At 38.3% G+C, this 22,243-nt stretch overlaps 1 protein-coding gene across 2 annotated transcripts in view; it reads right to left on the bottom strand.

Moving 5' to 3' along the window:
• Nucleotides 1–18,110, bottom strand: part of ANK3 (ankyrin 3) — a 701,337-nt gene extending 683,227 nt beyond the window's left edge. For both annotated transcript variants that reach the window (XM_074002067.1, XM_005565791.5), the window contains exon 1: nt 17,842–18,110. In XM_074002067.1, the coding sequence (XP_073858168.1) occupies nt 17,842–17,898 (57 nt within the window). In that variant the 5' untranslated portion in view covers nt 17,899–18,110. The remainder of the gene's footprint in view (nt 1–17,841) is intronic.
• Nucleotides 18,111–22,243: the final 4,133 nt, after the last annotated feature.

Here is a 22,243-nt window from a genome sequence, read left to right as displayed (position 1 = left end):
ACTCCACAGAATGCCTGACACAAAGAGGTGTGTCACTGTCAGATAAATTAAAGGAACAATGCATAAAGGAACACAAGTTCTGAAAACACACACACACACAAAATATCTGGTGGTGGGATAAACACAAATCCAAGATTTTACATAAGAAGTGAATTCAAAGAATGAGCATAAAGTGCATAAGACCTTCCCTGGGTAGATAAGGGTGGGGAGAATATACAAAGAGAACAATTTAAACAAAAGCACAGAGACAGGCAGGAGAGTATATTTAGGTCCTAGCAAAAGGAGTAACTTCTGGAGACTTTGTATTTCTTTCTAAAACCAGTATAAAAGTTATTTCAGATATTACAGTAGTAATATTGGCTGTTGATAAAATGTATTCTTAAATGGTAGGTTTTGCATATTTGCAACTCTGTTCTACCATGAATGTTATGACTTTTGTTCTATGATGTTTCTTTTCTTTTTTTTTTTTTAATTCAACTTTACAATGGCTTTTGGCCAAAACCGTTAAGGTTCTAATCTGAAGATCACAGGTTTAAAACTTAAGGAGCATGCTGACCAAATCAGCTTGGCTGTATTCCTTAACAAAAGACTCTCCCTTTACAAGAAAGATTAAAAACGTGTATGTACAAATTAAGGTAAATCTAGCGTCAGCATTAGAAAATGTGTTTCAAGTGGATTCCTTTCAGGTGGTCAGTTAGAAATATCATGCTCTCATCTGAAAGGTAATACACTATCGCTATATGTGATACATATTCGCATATTCAAGTTTTTCTTGTACACCTATTACTAGACATGAATATTACATGAAAATAATTCCTATTGAGAATCATTAATACTATCTCTCATAAAAATTGTATTTTAACATCAAAATCAAAGAAAGTTAAAAAACATCATTCTCAGTATAGAATTAACTTTTAAAAATTAACTTTCTTGCCCTCTCTTAAGAAAAACTGCTTAGGGGAAAACAAAAATGTGTGGGAAAAAATGATTGCTACAATCAGAGTATTGCTTCTCATAAATAAAAGCAAGCAATTGGAGAAGCAAAATGTGTGTTGCCAAAGTATGCACTTAAATATAGGTTAAAAAAAAAATTCAAAGATAATAGGGACAATTCTTCATGAAACTCTAGCCAAGAAAATAAACCTCAATCTTCCACTCAAGTCATGGATTATTCTCTATTTTCTCTTACAATCTCACACTCAATTTAAAAAAAAAAATGTAGGCAATTTAAGAAAAAAATTTTTTGTCACTGTGGCTGGAATGTAGTGGCACATTCACAGCTCACTGCAACCTCCACCTCCTGGGCTCAAGTGATCCTCCCACCTCAGCCTCCTGAGTAGCTAGAACTACAGATGCATGCCACCATGCCCAGCTAACTTTTTTTTACTTTTAGTAGAGACTAGATCTTGCCATGTTGCCCAGGCTGGTCTCAAACTCCTGCACTCAAGTGATCCTCCTGTCTTGGCCTCCCAAAGTGGTGGGATTACAGGCATGAACCACTGTGCCCAGTCTTCATCCATGTTAAAAAGGAAAAAGATGAGAGTGAAGATTGCCATATTCAATCTTCATGTAGTAACAGATTATACAATTGTAACCAGAAACACAAAGTGTAGCTATGAAACAAGAGTAGCCAGGCTCATAAAAAACATATAAAGAGCAGAGACCCAGCAATTGCTACTTACACAGTCAGTGATTTATAAGATTATCAGGTATTAGTTCCTCCTCACTTTATCCCTTGAAGATTTTTTTATTAAGCCAGTATTCCACATTTTACTTTTACATTGACCAAAAGTTTATAATCACAATGTAAAGCAATGTGAGGCTACTTTTCACTAATCACACTGGCAAAGGTAAAGAAAAGATACCATGCTGTGAAAAGTTTAGAAAGTGAGCTCTCTTCTACACTGTGAGGTGTAAATTGGTATAACCTATCAGAAGGAAGAAGTAGAAGTACTCAAAAAATAAAGGGGGCATAAAACTGTCAAAACTATCCACACCCTTTGCTCACATTCCACTTCTGGTAACTTATGCCTGGCAAGGGTTCTGGGAGTGAGGAGTTATTAGGCTTCAGGGCAATGGCAGAGTCTAGTGTAGCCACAGCCCCGCAGCATCAAATTCAGCTGGGAGCAGCCTGTCTCTTTGAGACCAGTGTGCCATGTTATTAAAAAGGTTCGTGTCTGTATTGAACGTGGATTACCTAAGCAATATATAATAATAAACATATGTGAAATCTTTAAGTGTAACAATAAAAAGAACTTACTATGAACCAAGCACTGAGCTTTACAATTTAGTGCTTGTAACAATCCTATGGGAAGTTAATAATATTTATTATGCCCATTTTCCAGAAAAGAAACTGAGATACAAGTCAACAAAATCAAGTAATGAAAACTCAGATTAGTCTGACTCTGAAAGCCCTTCAACTTCATTACTATTCATGAAAACCATTTGTAATGAAAGATTTGAAAGTTATCAAGAGACTGAGAGATTGACACCAAATTGGTGAGATTTTCATTGTTAAAAGAAAAACTTCAGTCAAATTAAATTTAGTAGGGTTTATTAGAGCAAAACCAATTTATAAGACAGGCAGCCCTCAGAACCAGAAAAGGTAGAGTGAGCTACCAACAACATGAGCAGTCAGTATTTATAGATAGAAAAAGGAAATAACACACAGTTTTGCTGGTTACAGTTCAACATCTGCCTTATTTAGGCAGAATGCCATCAGGCATTTGCCTTATATGAACATTGTCTTATCAATTATCAGCTTGTGATTGGCTGAGACTCAGCTGCTGTGATTATCTGAGACTTAGCTATTTGTTACAAGAATATATGCAGTTTGGTTGTAGTTTGCTTACATGCTAAGTTAGGTTGCAGTTCACTACATGCAGAGACAGCTTTAGACCAAATTTAATTTAATAGCATTTTTGTTGTTGTTTTAGAAGTAGAAGAGTTGGTTTTGTTTGGTATTTACCTGAACATGACTTTGATTTTTCAGTAATAAACAACCTTTGCTTTTGTAATTTAAAAAACATTATTTTAAAACATTTAAACTTTACAGGCAAAGTAATAATTTAAAATGGGAGGAATCGATGGAGGAATTTATTCACCTAAGCAATAATTTGAAATGGGAGGAGTCAATGATGCAGAGAATTTATTCACCTGAAATTAAAAATGATGAGGACAGGGCTACTTAATTTTGGGCTTCAAACATAGAAGGGGGGAAAAAAAAGCATTCTTAATTCTACTCTATAAAAACATGTTTGTGCTACCAACATCTGAACAAAAATGACATGCTCCAGATCAGTTCCAAATGTAATTTCTAAACAGTAGGACAGTATACACATCACCAAAAATCTTAACTAGGGATGAGAAATATTCCACAAGCACAGTTACCAAGCCATTGTATTTCACTTAAAAAAATTGTTTAATGACCATCCCTTTCAGAGGGAAACCAAGCCATTTTAGAGAGGGGAATTCTATGACGATGTGAATAAGAAGCACTCATAAGACCAAATGTACAACAAATGATAGTACACAAAATTTATGCAAGGAAAAGATATCCAAGAGAAAAACTGCTCTCTGCTTTTCCTTCAGCCTAAATTTTTCTTTTCTTGTGTTTTATTTTATTGGATTTATTACAAAACACATGCTTATTTTAATATATCAAACTACACAGCAGAAAGAAAAGCTAATAAATCTTTCTCCCCTCAAAATTCCATCCCCCTGAGACAACCAAATCCATGAACGGCCTTAATTCAGACAAATAGTATGACTTCTTTCTTTTGTTTTTTTGTTGTTTTGTTTTTAAACTAGTATTATGCAATACTCACTGATTGATAACTTGCTTTTTTACTTAACAATAAATAATGTACATCTTTTCATTTTACTATTTGTAGCTCTAACTCACTTTTAAATTATCACTTTCCATATAATAAAGAAACCATAAATATATTCAACCAGTCCCATAAAGGTAAATGTAGTTTGTTTCTGGTCTTTTTGCTTTACAAACACTGCTGTAATAAGCATCCTTGTAAATATTAATATATCCTTACATATTAATATTCTCATTTCTATTGCTGGAGTTCCCCAAAGTGGTTTGCTGTGACAAACAATAAGCATGTTTTTATTTTAAGAGATTAAACATTTGCCTACACTTCCCACCAAAAAAGTTGTACCAACTGATGCTCAAATCAGCAATATTTGGAAGTGTCCATATCCTCAACATTATAAAGATTCTTTATTTTTGCCAATCTGAAAAATAAAATGCTATCAAATGAAAATTAGTCATTTTAGTCTTTTGTAACTTGTTAATGTATTTTTCATACATTTATTAGCCAGTTACTTTCCTCCTTCTATGAGGTGTGTATTCATAGCCTAGAGCCATTTATCCTTTTGGTACTTTGTCCTTTTCTTCACAATATGTACAAGTTCTTTGCATACTAGAGATATAATATCTTGTCACATTACTATAAATATTTTCTTAACCCTTCTTCTGACTTTAATTATGATGCTATTTGCTATATTACTTGGTTATACATTTTATAAACCAATCAAAAATATATGGCATTGATTTTGGCGCAGTAAGCACATTATGGCACTGGTTTGCTTTATGCATGAGATCACTGGAATCTTCATAGACTTTAGCTGCTATCATAAGCAAATAGAAGAGAGATTGGCTTCATTTTAACATCAACTAATTATATCAATCTCTATTTTTAAGATCACTTTAAAGAAAAATGTTGAACAAATTCCCATCATTTTATTATAAGAGGATGAGAGAAGAGGAGGAAGTTTAACCAAAAGAATCTGATGTTCTTTTGCAATAGAGAATTTATGAGAAATGTCCCTTCTTTACAAGGATAATACACAGTAGAAATGCATATTATTAACATATATTAGCACAGATATTACACACACACAGTAAAACTCAATTTTAACAGTAGATGATCATAAGATGGTAGCAATGTGCGAGACACTGTTTTAAGTGCTTTCCATGAAGGATCACATTTAATTCTCTCAACAACCCTGTGAGAGATGCGCCCTATTTAAAGATGAGGAAATGCGTCTTTGAGAAATGAATTCAGTTACCCTTGTCACACAGCTACCATGAAATCTACTACACTATGTTATTTAGCAGAAAATTGTTGCAGGGTCAAAGCTTCCAAAAATATAGAAATACAAAATACTATCAGGTTGGTGCAAAAGTAATTATAGATTTTGCAATTAAAAGTAATTATATTATAAATGTATAGTCGTGTCAGATTTCCAACACATTTCCAAAATCTTCTATATCTATATCTGACTTAAATATAGGTCTTTAAAAATCTTTGAAAGTTTTTTATTTGTTTTCAGATAGGGTCTTACTCTGTCGCCCAGGCCAGAGTGCAGTGATGTGATCACAGATCACAGCTCAGTGCAGCCTCCACATCTTGGGCTCAAGTGATCCTCCCACCTCAGCCTCCTGAGTAGCAGGGACCACAGGTGCACACCACTGTGCCCTGCTAATTTTTGTATTTTTTGTAGAGATAGGGTTTTGCCATATTGCCTAGGCTGGTCTCAAACTGCTGAGCTCAAGCAATCTGCCAACCTCAGCCTCCCAAAGTGCTGGGATTACAAGCATGGGACACCAAGCCCAGCCCTTTTGAAGGTTTCTGAAGGTCAAAGTGACCTTAATACTGTCCCACAGGAGACCATGTTAGTAAATACCATCCAACCAAGCATGTTTATGATTAACAGCCATCAACTGAGCACCAGATGTGCTAGATCCTAGATGTGAGTAAGCAGACACAAAAATATCCAATTAGTTAAAATACCCTCTAGAAGTCCACTGTCCAGTTAGTTCGGGAAGAAACAGTAACTAAATAGTTCCAATAAGCTGTGTTAAATGCCATGACGGCAGAATGCACATGAAGTACCACAACACTATAGAAGATAGACTGACTGTCACCATTTGCAGAAGACCATGAAAGTTGCCCAGAAGAAGAGTACTTGAGCTTGTCTTGAAGGAAGATTTGCCAGGAAGAGAAAAATGAGAATGGCACAAATTAACAGAGAGAAGACCTGTATGTAGGTGTGGAAAAATGCAAAGGCAGACTGCATTTAAAGAAAGGTCAAAAAAAATAAGTATAGCATGGTCACAGGATCAGATGTTTCACAAAAATAAAGAGTAAAATGGTAAATTGTTTTGAGTCAAAATGGCAAAAGACAGTCTGGACAACCCCCTAAGACGTTTGGACTTTATCCTATTTATAATGGGTAATCATAAAAGGTTTTTAAACGAGGAATGACATCATATCTTTGTTTTGTCCAGATAAATGGTGAGACCAGCTATCTATTAAAAGACAAGGCAGAAAAAAGGAGAAATTTTAAGCAGTTGTTCAAATGGCCCAAGTGAAAAATGATGAAGTCCAGAACCAAAGCAGTGGCATAGGGCTGGAGAGAGGATTGGATTCAATGGACATTTGTGGAGTAGTACTGAAATGATTTGTACTTCATTCCATGAGACAGGGAGAAAGGTCTTGTTAATGACTCAGATATCTTACTTGGGCAGACAATGATTACTAACAGATAAAACTGCTTCAAGAATCCACATAAATGCACATTAAGGTATTTACTCATCCCTACAGAGTCTTCATCAATTTCTGGGCAAACCTAGAGCTTAAAATTAGTTTCATGGGGGTTCTGCAAAATAGCATGTACTAGTTTTAATTGACACCTTCATTATAGTTCAAATCTCAGAGCATGGAGAATCTTTAAATTGGCTATAATCTTACCAGTTGGGAGGAAACTCTGCAGAAGTGATTGTGCCAAGCGCATATACGTTTTCAATGATAGGCTGAACCCAAATTTCCCTACTCAGAGAGCAACTGATTACACTAATTTTTCAAACATCTGAATAATTTCTGGCTGATCAGTAATACACATTGAGACAGACTTAAGTCTCCATGGAGACTTAAGTGGACATCCGCACCAATCTAAACCATGCCATTTCATACCCCTTACACCCCATAGCAGATTTTCAATCCAACCAGACTCTGTAAAATGAAGGACAGGGCTGCAAGGAAATTTTAATTATTGCTTATGCACCTGTTCTGTTGGACTCAGTAGACTAAGAAAGCACAGTTTTCTGGCATACCTGATGTTTAATAAAATTTAAAATTGCCAGCCAGGTGTGGCAGCACACCTGTAGTGCCACCTGCTCAGGAGACTGAGGCAGGAGGATCATTTAAACCCAGGAGGTAGAGACTGTAGTGAGCTACGATCGCACCACTGCACTCCACGCTAGGCAACAAAGTGAGATCCTGTCTCTAAAAAAAAAAAAAAATTAAAAATTAAAAAAAAATTAATTGCCACAACCTCAAAGAGAGGCTAACAATCCCAAATCTCTTATGATGTCAAATTTTAAAGTGTTCCATTATCACAGAGATAGTATTTGCTATTATTTATCATATTTGGCAAGATACTAACAGATATGGTTTGGATGTTTATCCCCTCCAAATTCCATGTTGAAATATAATCCCCAAGGTTGGAGGTGGGGCCCAGTGGGAGGTATTTGGATCAAGGGGGCAGATCCCTCATGAAGGGCTTAACACCATCCCCTTGGTGATGAGTGAGTTCTCACTGGGTGAGTTCATGAGAGATCTCGTGGTTTAAAAGACTTTGGGACTTTCCCCTTCTCTCTCTTGCTCCCTGTCTCACCATGTGATATGCCTGTCTTTGCCTTCGAAGCAAAATTGGAAGCTTCCTGATGCCTCACCAGGAGCAGATGCCAACACCGTGCTTCCTGTACAGCCTGTAGAACCATAAGCCTGTAGAACCACGAGCCAACTAATAAACCTATTTTCTTTATAAATTGCCCAGTCTCAAATATTCCTGTATAGCAACACAAAAACTAACACACTAAATTACTTCAATGGAAAAACTATTACATTGAAAAGAGCAGCTCATTTTTTGAAGAGTACATTAAAAAATCTTATATCAATATTTCCACATAGCACTAAGCAATTTGAATTAATTACCAAATCATACAATTTGATCCTTATGACTTGAGAGGAAGTAGGAATTATTATTCCCAGGCTGCATATGAGGAAGCTAAATGGCAGAACAATTCGGAATCATGCTCTTGAATCTAATTTTCACCACTTACACTCTGGACATTCTTTGTATCCCTTCTTGAAGATCATAACACCTTCCTTTTCTATTTCATTTCAGTTGCGGAGAAAACCAAAACACAGCATTGAAATCCATTCTTTGATGTCAACATTTCATTGATATTTATAAGAGGCACACTTACACAACAAAGCGTTAGTATAGATGAGACTCTTACACAAGAGCTAAGACTTTCCTTGCATTTTACAGATAAACCTGAAACTCTCACCTGTATGCCACTCACAAACAGGTGGACACTGGGGTCAAAGATGTAATCAGTTTCTCTCCAGCTTCTATACCTATCATTAAAATAATTGGGTGAACTTGTTTTCTCAGGAGAGTTCTCCTACTGAATACCAGCAACACCTCTACAGTAGCAATGGGTAGACACTCAAAGGCTGACCATTTTGAGCTGAACTTTTAACCATTAGGGCCCCTTTTTTTAAACAACCAAGGTAGCTGATTTTACAAAAATGTGCAGCATACATAAAACATAATTATAGCCATTTGCTATAACTATCATCTCAGAATTACAAATAGTGAGTAGAAAGGGAAGATAAACTGAAAAGCAATCTGATTGATGTGATGACTAAAGCTGGGGTCAGAGTGATGTGGGGTCAAGAGCCAGGAAGCATAGGCAGCCTCTAGGAGTGGAACAAAGTAAAGAAATGGATTCTCCTCTAATGCCCCCAGAAGGAACACAGCCCTGCTGACCTACAGTGGACTTTTGGCCTCCAGAACTGCACCTAGTATGTCTGTATTGTTTTTAGTCCCCTCCACCACAAAAGGGTGATCTATTATACTTCAAAGTAAACTTGGAAAACAAGTATTACAATAGAATGTGATATATTTGCCCTCCTCCCCCCAAAATTTACATATCGAAATCCTTTAAGGATAGTATACACACAGCAAACTATTTTTAGATACAATAGGATACTGAGAACCTTCTAAATCCATGAAGTATGATAAAGATACAACACTTGAAATATCACTTTAGAATTAAATATTTAGCATATTACATTCCAATTCTGTAAAAACTGACAGTACTATATGGCACATCAGTCTCTATTATCCAAAACGCAAAATTAACAAGGAACTTAATTTTTAAATCACACTAAATAAAATGTACTGTCTTGTAAACATTTTAAAAAGAAAAAGATACTACTCTGAAATTTCACTTGAAACTTAGAAAACCAATGCAAATTTTATTTCACTTGGAACATCCATCCCATATAATGATAATGTGAGAATCTCTTTGGTTAAGCCTTGTGGTAACAGAGTTAATCACAATAAAAGGAACTCAAACAGTATCAAATAACAACATATTGTCTAGTTTTGTTTAACTTCACCATCCAGAGGGTTGAGTTAACTATACTTCCTGGTTCATGGCACATTATCATTATTTTCTTTCTTTATTCCTTTTTATCTCCATACCCACTCCGATGCTCTGGGTCCCACGCAGGCAGCCATTCTAATGTGTTTAGAGAGTATCTTTATGTAAGATGCATTTTATGTAAGTCCTCTTACAAAATGTGCACTGTGCTGGGCTAATGAATTTTAAACTCACATAAAGGATTTAATGTTTATGTACTTCACACTCTTACTTTTTCACCAAGCACTATATTCTTAAAATCCATTTGAGTTCCTTCTGTTTATCTAATCCTTTGCTTTTACGGCTACAGACAACTCCATGACATGCAACCACCATTTTTCCTCTCCCCCGAGCAATGCTCACTCAGTTACCTCCCATTCCCTTCCACCACTAAAAACAGAAGTAAACAACCTTGGATATGTCCTCTTGGGGACCTCTGGTACACATTCCTGTGTCCACCTGTAGGAATGGAATTGCTGGGTCACAGAGTAGAGAACTAGTCAATTTGCTTAAGTAATGCCAGATTGCTTCCCAGAACAGCAGCCCCCATCTCCGCTTCCACCAGCGTACACAAGGCTTCCTATTTATTCCTTCCTTCCCTCATTTGGCTTTGCTGTTATACTTATTAGCTCCATAAGAACCGGGAACAAGTCTACCTCTGAACCTTGCTTTTCTTTTCAATACAATGAGACTCTCTACTTCAACTACGTGATATGGTTGTTGTGAGACATGAATGCAAAGAAATAACATGAGAGTACTTTTTAAAATACATAAATAGCTGCTTACAAAGGTAAGCAATTAGTGTTATTTTTGTTCTTATAATGAAAGTTTCTAACTATTGTCCCCCCATCCCAGCCCCACAAAGAAAGGAGATAAGTGAATGAGCCTAAAGCTTGGAAAATATACCTTTCTCCTGGATACCCAAACATGGGGAAACTGAAAAAGAATGGGGAAAATAATTTTTCTTGTTTACTCTTCTATGCATCTATTTCATCAAATATTTTATTAAGAACTATGTACCTGGCCCTCTACTAGTCCTAAAATATAAAAAATTATACAGCAAATATGCACAAAGTTCACATCCAAATTTTCCATGTATGCCTTGAATGTTGTAATTACTTCAACGATGGTAGCTTATGATATCACAGAAGAACAGCTCCTATTTATTGAGCATCTACTATATCAGCACATCATATAGCTTCTCTCAAACACTTAGAACAATCCCACGAGATGGATGTGATTACTTTAATTCTTCATATAAGGAAACAGACACAGTCAAGTGATTTGCCAAGTCAAGCAATTAAATCGTACAGCCAGAAAACCCCAGCTCATTAAAGTCCAGGTTTCTCCTTTCCACTCCATCTAATTTCTGCCTAAAAGACAGGTTCAAAGATATTTGTAGCAGAGGCAGACATAAGGATATGAACAAAATGTCACAGAAAGTACAACGATGCACACAAGGTTCAACAACAAACACTACCATTTATTTAATATTCATTACGTACCAAGTGCTCTATGTGCATTAGTTATAATCCTTACACAAATATTGTAAAGGAGCTGCTTCACCCCCATTTTAAAGATGTGGAAGCTGAGATTCAGTTTACCAAGGTCATGCAGTTGCCACACCAGTAAAACTCAGACTAAAACATAACTGTTCCTAACTCTAAAACCATGGTTTTGTTTTTGTTTTCTTTTCTTTTCTTTTTTACTGTAAATGGGTACTTCCTATTTGAGAGTGATAGAAATTTTCTAAAATTAGTCTGTGGTGGTGGTTGTACAACTCTGTAAATACACAAAATTCACTGAATTGAGCACTTTAGATGGGTGAATTCTATGGTATATAAATTATATCACAATAAAGCTGTTTTTAAAAACTTGTTTTCCTTCTGTAACTATACTTTCTTTTACAAGCTTATAAAGTCTTATTTAACATCAATGTCTTTTTTCAATATTCACATTTCATCAATAGTTACAATTGCATTTTAAAAATTCTCTGATTAAGTAAACACCAAAGGAACAATTTCCCCAATGGGTTTTCCTCTACCCTACCACTCTGATCTAAAATATTTCATTCCCTAGAGATGTGAGATAAGACATGAATATTTTCTTACAGAGTTAAGTATATGCTAACCTTGGATCCTACAATCTCAATCTTAAGCACTTACACACCCCCCGCAAGCAAAAGAAAGGCAAAGGATTTTTGTACAAAAATGTTCTAAGGATCTTTATTTGTCAGAGTCAAAAGTTGAAAACAACTCAAATGTCTGGTGAATGGACAAACTGTGGCATGTTCATACAATGAAATACTACTTAGCAATAAAAAGGAATAATCTACTAATACCTAAAACAACATGGATTAATATCAATAACATCATGCTCAGAGAAAGAAGCTAGACACCAAAATGTGTATATAGGCAATACTCATCCATAGTGAAAGAGATCAGAATGGCAGTCTCCTGGAGGGTTGGGAGTTTAACTGGAAAAGAACTCAAGTAAACTTCTCAGCTTGGTAAAAATATTCTATTGTGATAGGGTATGATAACTGTCAAAATTCAACAAATTGGACACTTAAATGTAGTGAGTTTTACTGTATGTGAATTATACCTCAATAAAGGTGATAATTAGACAGGTACACATAGCAACACATACACAAGCAGAACAAGAACCTATTATGCTTAACTTGACATCCTTAGAAACAGGGTCTTAAAAATCATAATCCATCATCCCAATATCAAATAAGCCAGTTACAGACCTCAGTTCTCTCATATCTAATCTAGGTATTTAAGGATCTACTTGGTATTTGTTTTGTTCTCAGTGGAAAAAGAGAGACCTAATCAACTATTCTCAGTGCAAGAGCCCTTTCTCTACTTAAAAGATCATTGAAACAGTCTGCTAAACTATGACATTTTGAAAAGTAAGAACTAGTTATTTCTCTGTGCTTCCCCATGTGTGCCTGATACCTGGTGTCATATAAATTTGAAAAAAAAAAAACAAAACAAAAAACTGTTCATCCAACCGAAAATGAAATCCGTGCATCTCACTGTATGTAAGTGGTGTGCTTACCAATTCTGTGCTTCTCTTTCCAACTCCCTGTTCATCGCCTGTTGGTAACTTGAAATCAGCCATAGTAGAGGTAGGAATAGGCAAATGCTACAACTCAGGGCTTTTCTTCTTTTAAGGACATTTTATCAGCATACCACTGATAATATTTCAACTTTTTTTAAAAAAGAAAGAAAACCTCAAGGACCCACAGAGGCCAAGCAGTTATTCTCAATTGTTCTCCACCTACTATGGGAAATGTCTCCGTTCTTCTACACCCAAGTCCTTGTTCTTTGGTGAGTATTCAATTACCAGCACAAATTCACTGAGACGTCATCTTGCCACTTCCTGTTGGAACTAACAAATTTTTGTCGTCTAAGATGCCATCAATCACAGGGAGCACAATTGCTTTAAAATCAGATTTTCAGGGAAAAAGAAATCATATTTTTTAAAAAAACAATAAACGTAAAAGTTCCAAACATTTGGAAAATTATTCTAACATAAGGAATGCCAATGTGAGGAGAAAAAGTGTTTCCTAGAAACAAGGAAATGTATCACTTTATTACTAATTGTCCATAACTCTTTTAGCATTTAAATTTTTTTAAATCGTAGACTGTTATACCTGGAATAAACTTTAGAAATACTTTATTCCAACCCTCTCCTTCGTCTAGTGAAGAAATGGAAGCCCAGGAGGTGATACGTTTCTGAGGTTACAAAACTAGTTAGTTGGAGAATGGGGACTTCATTCCTTGACTCCTGGTTTTACTACCATTGGTCTCTCCATCAGTTACCAGACAAAGGTTCCAACCCAATTTCAGGTTACCAAATTACAACTTGTATAGTCTTCCTGAAGGTCAATTTCATTATGTATAAAATGCCATCATGTATAAAATGCCAGGGGTGGTGGGTAACAATACTCACCCTCTAGTTTATTGTGAAGCACATAGAATCTACTGTGAGAGGCACAATAAATCATGATTGTTATTATTACTAGACAATGCAGTTATATTTTCAAGATGCATATGTCTTCTCTATCTAGTTGGATTATATACTTCTTTTTACTTAACAGTAAAACCCATAACCCATGTGTTCACTGTGTACCTAAGAGTGCCTTTTACATGACAGGAGCTTAAAAGTATATGTTGTTTAAATAATGGAAGCTGCTACTAAATCTGAATATCAGGTCCTTATCATTTTTAGGTTCTTAATTTAACAAACATTAATTGGAGTTAATGTGTATCAAGCCCTATGTTTGATGCTAATGAGCAAAACTGCAATCACACAGCTGCTTTTTGCCAGATTCCCTATAAAGCATCATGACATGAAAAAAGTGGGGAAAGAGAAGCCCTACACTTGTAGAGTATATCCGTAGCATGAAGCCTGGGCATCCCCCAGAGAAGTAGCACAGCCCAGAAATGCAGCTAGATGACATAATAGCTACCAAAAAATCACCATAGTTATCTTCAAAACACATAGGAAAACAGCCTTTCCAATTTAGCAACACATAGTTCTTAATTCAACAATGGCATTCAAATTAACTTCAGTTCTGGCATTCAAATTAACTTCCTCTATCAGGCCAGGTCCAAAATATATGTTAGGGCCAATTTTTCATTACTTCCCTTCTCTTAACACCATCTGAAAATGACAGTGCCAAAGCATCATCTGATCAAAAAAAAAAAAAAAACACCAAAATAATTTATTTCATATTTTAAAGCTCTAACTCCAAACACTAGATCACTTAGCCTCAGGTTATTAATATACATCAAATACTAGAGGCAATTTATTCTGGGAAAAATACCACCATCTGCTCAGAACTGAAAACATGTAACATCCATGTGATTGCTTTCTTCTTGCCCATCACACCACATGACACTTGGTAATTAATCCATACAAGACCTTCCTAAGAGAGAAAATTCACGAGTAATTTCCATAAAACATCAACAAATTGCTTCTATTTTGGTACCACAGATATCACCCTCACAGTCAAAGAGGAATATGATCAACTCCTGGAAAAATCTCCTTCCTTTTGAATGGACAAACCCTTTGGAAGATTTTGTTTGTCCACCTTCAAGCATGCTAAGACAAGTGTCCAGGACGTATTTCAACCATGAATGTAGATTTTGGAAATGTTACCACATCTTTTAGAGTCTAATCAGGAAAAAAGATGCATGGTCCTCAAATAAACACTGTACTTAATGCTAAAAGATTTTCATTTTTTTTTTTTTTTTTTTTGAGACAGGGTCTCACTTCACTGCACTCCACCCAGGCTGGAGTGTAGTGGTGTGACTATCGCTTACTGCAGCCTCAACCTTCCAGGCTTAAGTGATCCTCCCACCTCAGCCTCCAGAGTAGCTGGGACTACAGGCACTTGCCACGATGCCCTGCTAATTTTTTCATTTTCTGTAGACACAGGGTCTGGCTGTGTTGCCAGGGCTGATCTCGAACTCCTGGGCTCAAGTGATCCTCCCATCTTGGCCTCCCAAAGTTCTGGGATTATAGGCATAAACCATCATGCCTGCTCTAATAGAACTTTCAAATTATAACTAATAACAGCTGAGCTTCTAGTACTTAAAACACATATCTAGGAGAAAGTAGACTACATTAAAACAACTTTTAAAATTGTATCGTGCATAGAAGGCAATTGAAAATTTTTAAGCTATTTTCATATGTCAATACTGGATGAAAATAAAAAATTGCAATTAAATGGTCCTATTGTTCCAAGTACCTTGACATTAACCCGGCATCTGACTGGCATTCACATTTGCAAGACAAGGATATAGTCATATGAACAGCAGCCCAGTCAATACATACAGGGAAAAGTTACTTCAGATCTGATTAGATCTTTAGTAACCTTGATCTTTCCAGAAGGATAAACTTTAATAATGTGAGTTTGGGGAAGTTGTATCAAGGCTAAACATTCCAATTAAAATTCATTATGTGTTCTAACTCAGAATCAATCTTGTGTAAAAGTGTCAGATGGTTGGACGTGTCAGTTTCAGGTATTTACTTCATTCAGAAAAGTAAAAATGCCATTTACATAGGCTAGAATTTTATATAATCTCCAATTTGGATTATACGGATTCTCTATAATTACAATAACACATTCTACAAAAATATACAGACATTTTGTGCATAAAAATGAATAACTTTAAATAAAGAAGTAACTAACTGGAGATTAACCTGGGAAAAACTGCTGAGAGTTCGTAACAATTATATTCTTCTCAGTTATCAACATATTATTCTAGAGTTAGGCACACTTACTTTCTTTAAACTCATGATCACTGTAAAAAGAAAAAAAATAAGTACTGAAAAAAAGAAAACCACAGATATACATACACTAATATGAGCACCACCACAAAAATGCAAACAGATTCAGAATCCACACTGTTTCCTCGGATTCCAAAACACATCATTGACCTTTACATTGTCTGAAGGATCTTGAGCTACAGTATCTGCTATGGAACCTAACACATCACTGTGTAGATTATGAAACATATTTATTTATGCCTTAACAAAAAGAACACTGAGAACCATCATAAATAACAATCTAACTACAGTCCAAATTCAAAACTCACTTATTTATCCTCCACTGATTTGAGAACTAAGAGAAGTTGGCCCTCCAGATATTAGTAGCTGATTTGGAGATATTCAAAGGATTGTTTTGCTTCAGTCAGTTTTTGTTTCAGAACTGTGGTTTTAACTTTACATTCACTTTCAATACAGAAATTTGCTTCCTTAAACATGCACCGGTTTGAGCCCAGGTCAGCAGATTATAACGCTGCCTGAACTGCTAAAGCAGCAATCTGTGTCCACTCTGAGACTGTCTCCTTCTAAAGCCTACCTGCCCTGACCTACCCTCCTGGAATGAGGTACGGTATAACCCCAGGATGACTCCTCTATGCTTTTATTAATAAGAGAAAGTGACCTCTTCCAAAATTAGACCACCCACACTCTCAAACAAGCAAAATCAAAATCAGAATCCAGGTAGCAATCAAAACCACAAATTGACTTGGTCCAAACTTCAGAGTCTTCTTTTGAAGACTCCTCACTGATTCCCCGAGGATTTTTAGAGATGACAACTAAAGGAAAAACATGACATGCGCAAGATGTGTGTTTCAAAGGCAATTCTACATAACTTAAAACTAGGTGAGCTGTTGTTTTCAAGACGATTCAAATGTGCCTCATTTTTAAAACACGTAGTATTTATTCTTTGGCGAAAATAGGTAATGCAAGCCCACGATTTAAAAAAACAAAAGTCCTAAAAGGTATGTGAAAGGTAAGTCTCCCTCCTCACCCTCTCATTTGTCTCCCCAACTCCCCTTCCCGGGACAACTATTTTTTCTCAGGAACCCTTCCCTAGCCATTCTATACACATGCAAACATAAGCGAGTGTTTTAAACCAATTATGCCACATTATACACACCGTGGCCAAAATTGCTATTAAACGCCTCCGGGCGTAAAGGTGGCAATCTGCTGAGGGGTGTGGGGTGGAAAGAAGGAGACTACCTTGATGCTGCGGTTTTGGTCGTCAAGCACCCGATTTCTACTTCGTGTTTTTGTTTGCATGCCTTTACAAGGCTCTCGGAGATCGAGAAGGTAAACCCACTAAAGCCATCCCCGGGCACTGCCACGAGAGCCACCCTGCTCTGCACGTTTCTGTCTGAATATATAAAGTATATTCTATACTTTCAGGGAGTTAAATCGACTCACTTTCAAAAAAGAAAAAGAAAAAACAAAACAAAATAAACAAACAAAAAACGCCTAACTCTGAAGGTAACTTTCAGAACCAGGTGATTTCCTCCCCGCCAAACGTGCAGCCTCTGCAGCCTGCTTTAATCGTGTCCTTAGGAAGGGTTCAGCCTGGCACGGAGTTGGAGGGGCGAGCCAGGAACAGAGAAGCCCCAAAACGAGAGACCGAGGTGAGGACGTACTGAGCCCGGGGCCCGCTTTTCTTTTTCTAAACGAATGTTTCCAAGCAGAAGCCCCAAGTCCTCGGGCCCCCCTCTCTCCTGGGGATGCTCCAGCACTGGAACCGAGTTCGAGCTCTCGCCTTTTTCCCGGGTCGCAACTTCCAGGCGCAACTGGGCCCCCACGATCCGCAGGACCCGGGTCCCCTCCGCTCGCCCTCCAGGAGCCTCGCGGCACCGCCTGGCACCCCCAGGAAGGCAGGACTCCAGGGAGTCTCCAGAAGCCTGGGACCCCCGGCCCGGGCCTCCCGCCCGCCCGGGTCCCCGCGTGCCCCTGGGTGAAGGCAGCCACAGGTAGGGGGGCGGCGCGGCGCTCACCTGGCCAGGAGCGGAGTCCTCTGCGCCCGCGGGAGAGGAGGAGGCGGAGGAGGCCATGTTGTGGGGCTGCTGCTGCTGCTGCTCCTTCCAGGAACTCTGGTCTCTCCTCCCCGTCCCGCTCCTCCGGCCTCCAAACGTGGGACTTCTTGGGAAAAAGTTCTACCGCGACTCAGGAATGCCAAGCGCGGCCCCGCGACGCCCGCCCCGCGCGGCGCCTCCTCCTGCTGCTGTGTCCGCTGCTACCGCCAGGTGCCCGCGCTGGCCGGTGCGCGGGGGGCGGGCCCCGCTCAGGTAGAGGCGCGGCTGGGCCGGAGGCCGAGGCTGCGCTGCACCTAGCTCCCCGCGATCACATCCAGTCGGCCAGGGCCCAGGAGCTAGGGTAAGAGGCGGGTGGCTTTAGGGTGACTCGGGGCAGCAGAGACAGCTCCAGGAAGAGATGGAGGGCGAGTCCTCTTTCCTCTGGGCTGCTGAGTAGAGTTTCATTAGCCACCCCCAATAATAATAATAATAATAATAATAATAAAATAACATGGCTTAAGGGATAAAATCATCTTTAGGCAATTTTGGTTTTGCATTTTTATTATTATTAATCGGTAGCGTACAATCTATATAAAAGCAGTTTCCCAGGCGGATAGCTTCTGAGCAATGCCCACAGCCTCCCTTCCACACCGCAGAGGTCCTGGCAGCACTCAGATTGCTTCAGCTGCTTGCCCAATTAAAATATTAAACTCCGGAGCTGTCCGGGTTGTGAGGGAGGCACAGAATCTGATCCAGCAACGGAATGGGGAGCAGGGGACCTCTGAGTGTCCTTGTTTCTAGGAGCTCACATGATAAGGGTTTTGCTGCACTCCTGTCCTGGACAAGGCCGGTGGGATAGGTGGATATAAGGCCGCTGCCCCCACAGAATTCACTATTCTAGTTGGCGTGGGGCGAGGGGAGCAATTACCCTCACTTAATGTCTCCTAAAGGGAGGACATCTCTTTAGGATGAACTAGACGGAAGATAAGTCTAGTTAGTGCACCGAGCAGGGCCAGGGCATTAAATGACTGTGAATCACATAGTAAGAAATGGATTCCTTTTTGGATTCTCTTTCAGTTCTTCTGTATACAAGGAGAAGTATTCTCTCTCAAACAGTAAACTCCCCTTTATCACAGAGCAGGCTCCAGGCTCAAAGCCCTAGGTAAGCACTGGTATCTAACTGGAATTTATAACATTGTTTAATTTTCATTGTTTACTTCCAACGTTTATTGTTACTGTTATTTTATATTTAAGGCAAGTGAAAGTGGGTTTTCTATTTAAGGTAGGGATCCAGAAGTTCTTTCCTAGCAAGTATATATGTTTTAAAAATATTTTAAAAGGGTAATTGTCCAGGTGGGACTGGGATAAGCAAACTTTCAAAAGGTAGGCAGAGAATTACTAAAGTATGGGAAACATACTTTTGCCAACAAGTAACGACTAAATACCGGAATGACTTTATTACTAGAGAACACTGCAGTGAGTTAGCTATATCTCCTATCTAACATCTTGCTCATTTTCTCCGTAACACACATTAAACTGAAATAACATTTGTTGGGCATCAGCTCGGTGTTGGACCCTGTGCTAAGCACTTTATTCATGTTTTCTCACTTAGTCTTCACAAAACCCTTGCAAGACAGGCAGCATAATCTGGAAACTGAGTCTCAGAAACATTATTTAGCCAAGATCACACACTAATAGAGCAACAATAACTCTTTAGGCATTCTTAACATGAGCTTTATAAACCACTTCGGAATTTAGCAAGTCCATAAACCTCTTGAAATTTTATGTTAAATTCCATGTGCTATTTCATAGGGTGAAAGCACATCATTTTCATCAACTTTTCAAAAGGATTTATGTGTCCCCAGAAAGTTAAGAACCACTGTCATCATTCTTTCCAAGACTATCCTATGCCTTGGATTTTAAGGTCCGTTGGGGCAAAGGTTTTCTTTTATCTCTCACTGTGCCTGGCCTAGTTCTCTATCCCCTTGGGCACTCATAGGAATTGGTTGCCCAAATCGAACGTGTGAAGCAGACAATACAGACTACAAGGGCCAGGTGCTGGTGGCTTGGGAGGTGCATCACCTTGGTTTAAAGCCTGCACAGACACAGGTATTTTACAAGCCAACTCCCTGGCACCGATACAGCCACAAGAGCCATCTTAAACAAGAGGCAAGCAGCCAGCCAGGCAGACAATAGAGAGAGAAAAAACTATACAGGAAGTTAGCACGAGGAACAGCACCTGGGAGAGAAGCCCAGAAAGGGGTGCTTCCCTGTAGAGCTATTCCAGGCCAGTCTGTTTATCTGGCCATCTGTTTCTGAGAAATACTTGTGTTCAGGAGCATCAGAGACACTTCCCCTCCTCCCGAGGCACGCTGCGACACAGCTGAAAAGCTAACTGGAAGAAGTAACTGACAGGCTGGCAACATCTCTCCTACCTTTAAAAACTAAACCAAAAATCTTTCCACGCAGCCTATGTTTGTCTCTGAGTTTGTCCTCCTCTCTGTTTCTCTTTTCACAGCTAACTATGTTAAAGGGATAGTGGTTGACACTGGGGTCCCTATTTTCTCACTTGCACACTACTTTATTTATAGTCATCAGGCCTCTGCCCTTCCTCAGCTACTGAAACTTCTCTTTTCAAATTATGGTTCATCTCCTCTTTGCCACAGCCATGAAAGACTTTTCTAGACCATATCTAGGTTATTTTTTCAAGATCATTTCGTATGGCTGACTGTTATCTCCTCCTTAAACATCTTCTAGGATTTTGACCTCGGTCTGCCTTATTTCTCACATCATGCGCTATCTCTTTGTGATCTCATTCACATTAAAGCTTAGCTATCACACAATGACTCCCAAATCCAACTAAGACAATTACCCTGAATCCCAAACCCAATTTCATCTCATCCAAAAGGGAAAATGCCATTTCTCCTTTCCTACTCCCAAGGACAACAGAATCATGTACTCTACCAGTGCTCCCTAGCCTAGCACCACCAAGCAAGCAAGACCTTGAAGTCAGGGGAGGAGACTCTGCCCCCTACCTCCCAATCCAATCAGATACTGAGTCCTTAAATGTCCCTTCTTATACATCTCCACTACATCCCTGCCTTTGATTCTCTAATGGCTATGATTTATTGAGCAATTACTATGTGCCAAACCACGCCAACTTGCATTTTCTCATCATCTCTTACCTGGACGACTTCAATATCCTCCTAATTTTGTGTAGTGTATCAGCTCTGTCCAATCTTATGATTTGTCTAAAATTTCAAATCTGTTCATATGTTTATACAATGTTAAAAATTTTACTTGGTAGCTCATTCTATCTTTCACAATAAAGGTTAACTCAACATGGGTCCTTGTCCAATTCTTCCACTACATCTCAGTTGCTCTTCATCAGCATTTCCATCTCCATTCCCTTCTCCCTCTACCTCAGGCAACACACACACACAGCCATCATGAATTTCTTGCAGTTCCCCGCAAACACCAAGGCCATTGTCCTTCTACGAGCCATTTCTTCTGCCTAGAAAACCCTTCTCCCCATCCTCCAGTTATCTGCTTCACCCCCTGCCTGGTTAACTCCCATTCATCCGTCAAGACTCCTCTCAGAAAATACATCTTCGAGGAAGCCTGACTCTTTTTCTATTGCAATGTAGTTTGTTGCCCTTTGTTCTGCCAAAACACCCTGCAGCCTGCCTCTAACAATTTTGAAGAATTTGTTCCCAAACATTTTCTGCAATTCAGAAATCTAAACAATTACAAAAACTAGAAACCTAAACAGAATTGATATGAGGTTATTTATAGTCTTTTTCCCATTTAGTATGACTAGTTCTGTGTCTTAACTATGAAGTACTTCCCCAGGCCCTTTTACTGGTATTATGTGATATACAGTGTGTGTACCATATCACTATTCTAAAAATTCTGAATCGCAAACGTATTTGCCTTCAGGGGTTTCAGATAAGGGTTATAGACCTAGATAACCATTGCTTTCATTGCCTATGTTTTAATCATATGCTTCTTGATGCTTTGATTATCTTTTTCATGTCCAAATCACCATGACCTAATGCAGTGTCTGGCTCACTCGAAGTTTGCTGAATAAATTAAGGGTGTAGTTTTGAATTTGGACTGTATTTCGTAGAACTGATTCCTGAGGTTGAAACCTGACACCTCCCCTTGCTTCCCAATTGACTGTTCCTCCTCTAGGCTACTATACCTTGCATGCACATCACATTTCTAACTGTAGAATAATTTTTGCACTTCTGTCTCTCCAGTGAGATTGAGCAGGTTGAGAAGAAAGAGGATGATATATTTACTAATCTTTGCACTTCTGAGTTTGAAATGCCTAAGACAATGTCAGGCACATTATACACACTAGCAATCCATTTTGTTAAAT

The sequence above is a fragment of the Macaca fascicularis genome, chromosome 9 (genome assembly GCF_037993035.2).
Source record: "Macaca fascicularis isolate 582-1 chromosome 9, T2T-MFA8v1.1".
In the NCBI taxonomy this organism is placed as follows: Eukaryota; Metazoa; Chordata; class Mammalia; order Primates; family Cercopithecidae; genus Macaca; species Macaca fascicularis.
Note: the sequence above shows the minus strand (reverse complement) of the source record. Positions and strands in the feature narration are given on the sequence as shown.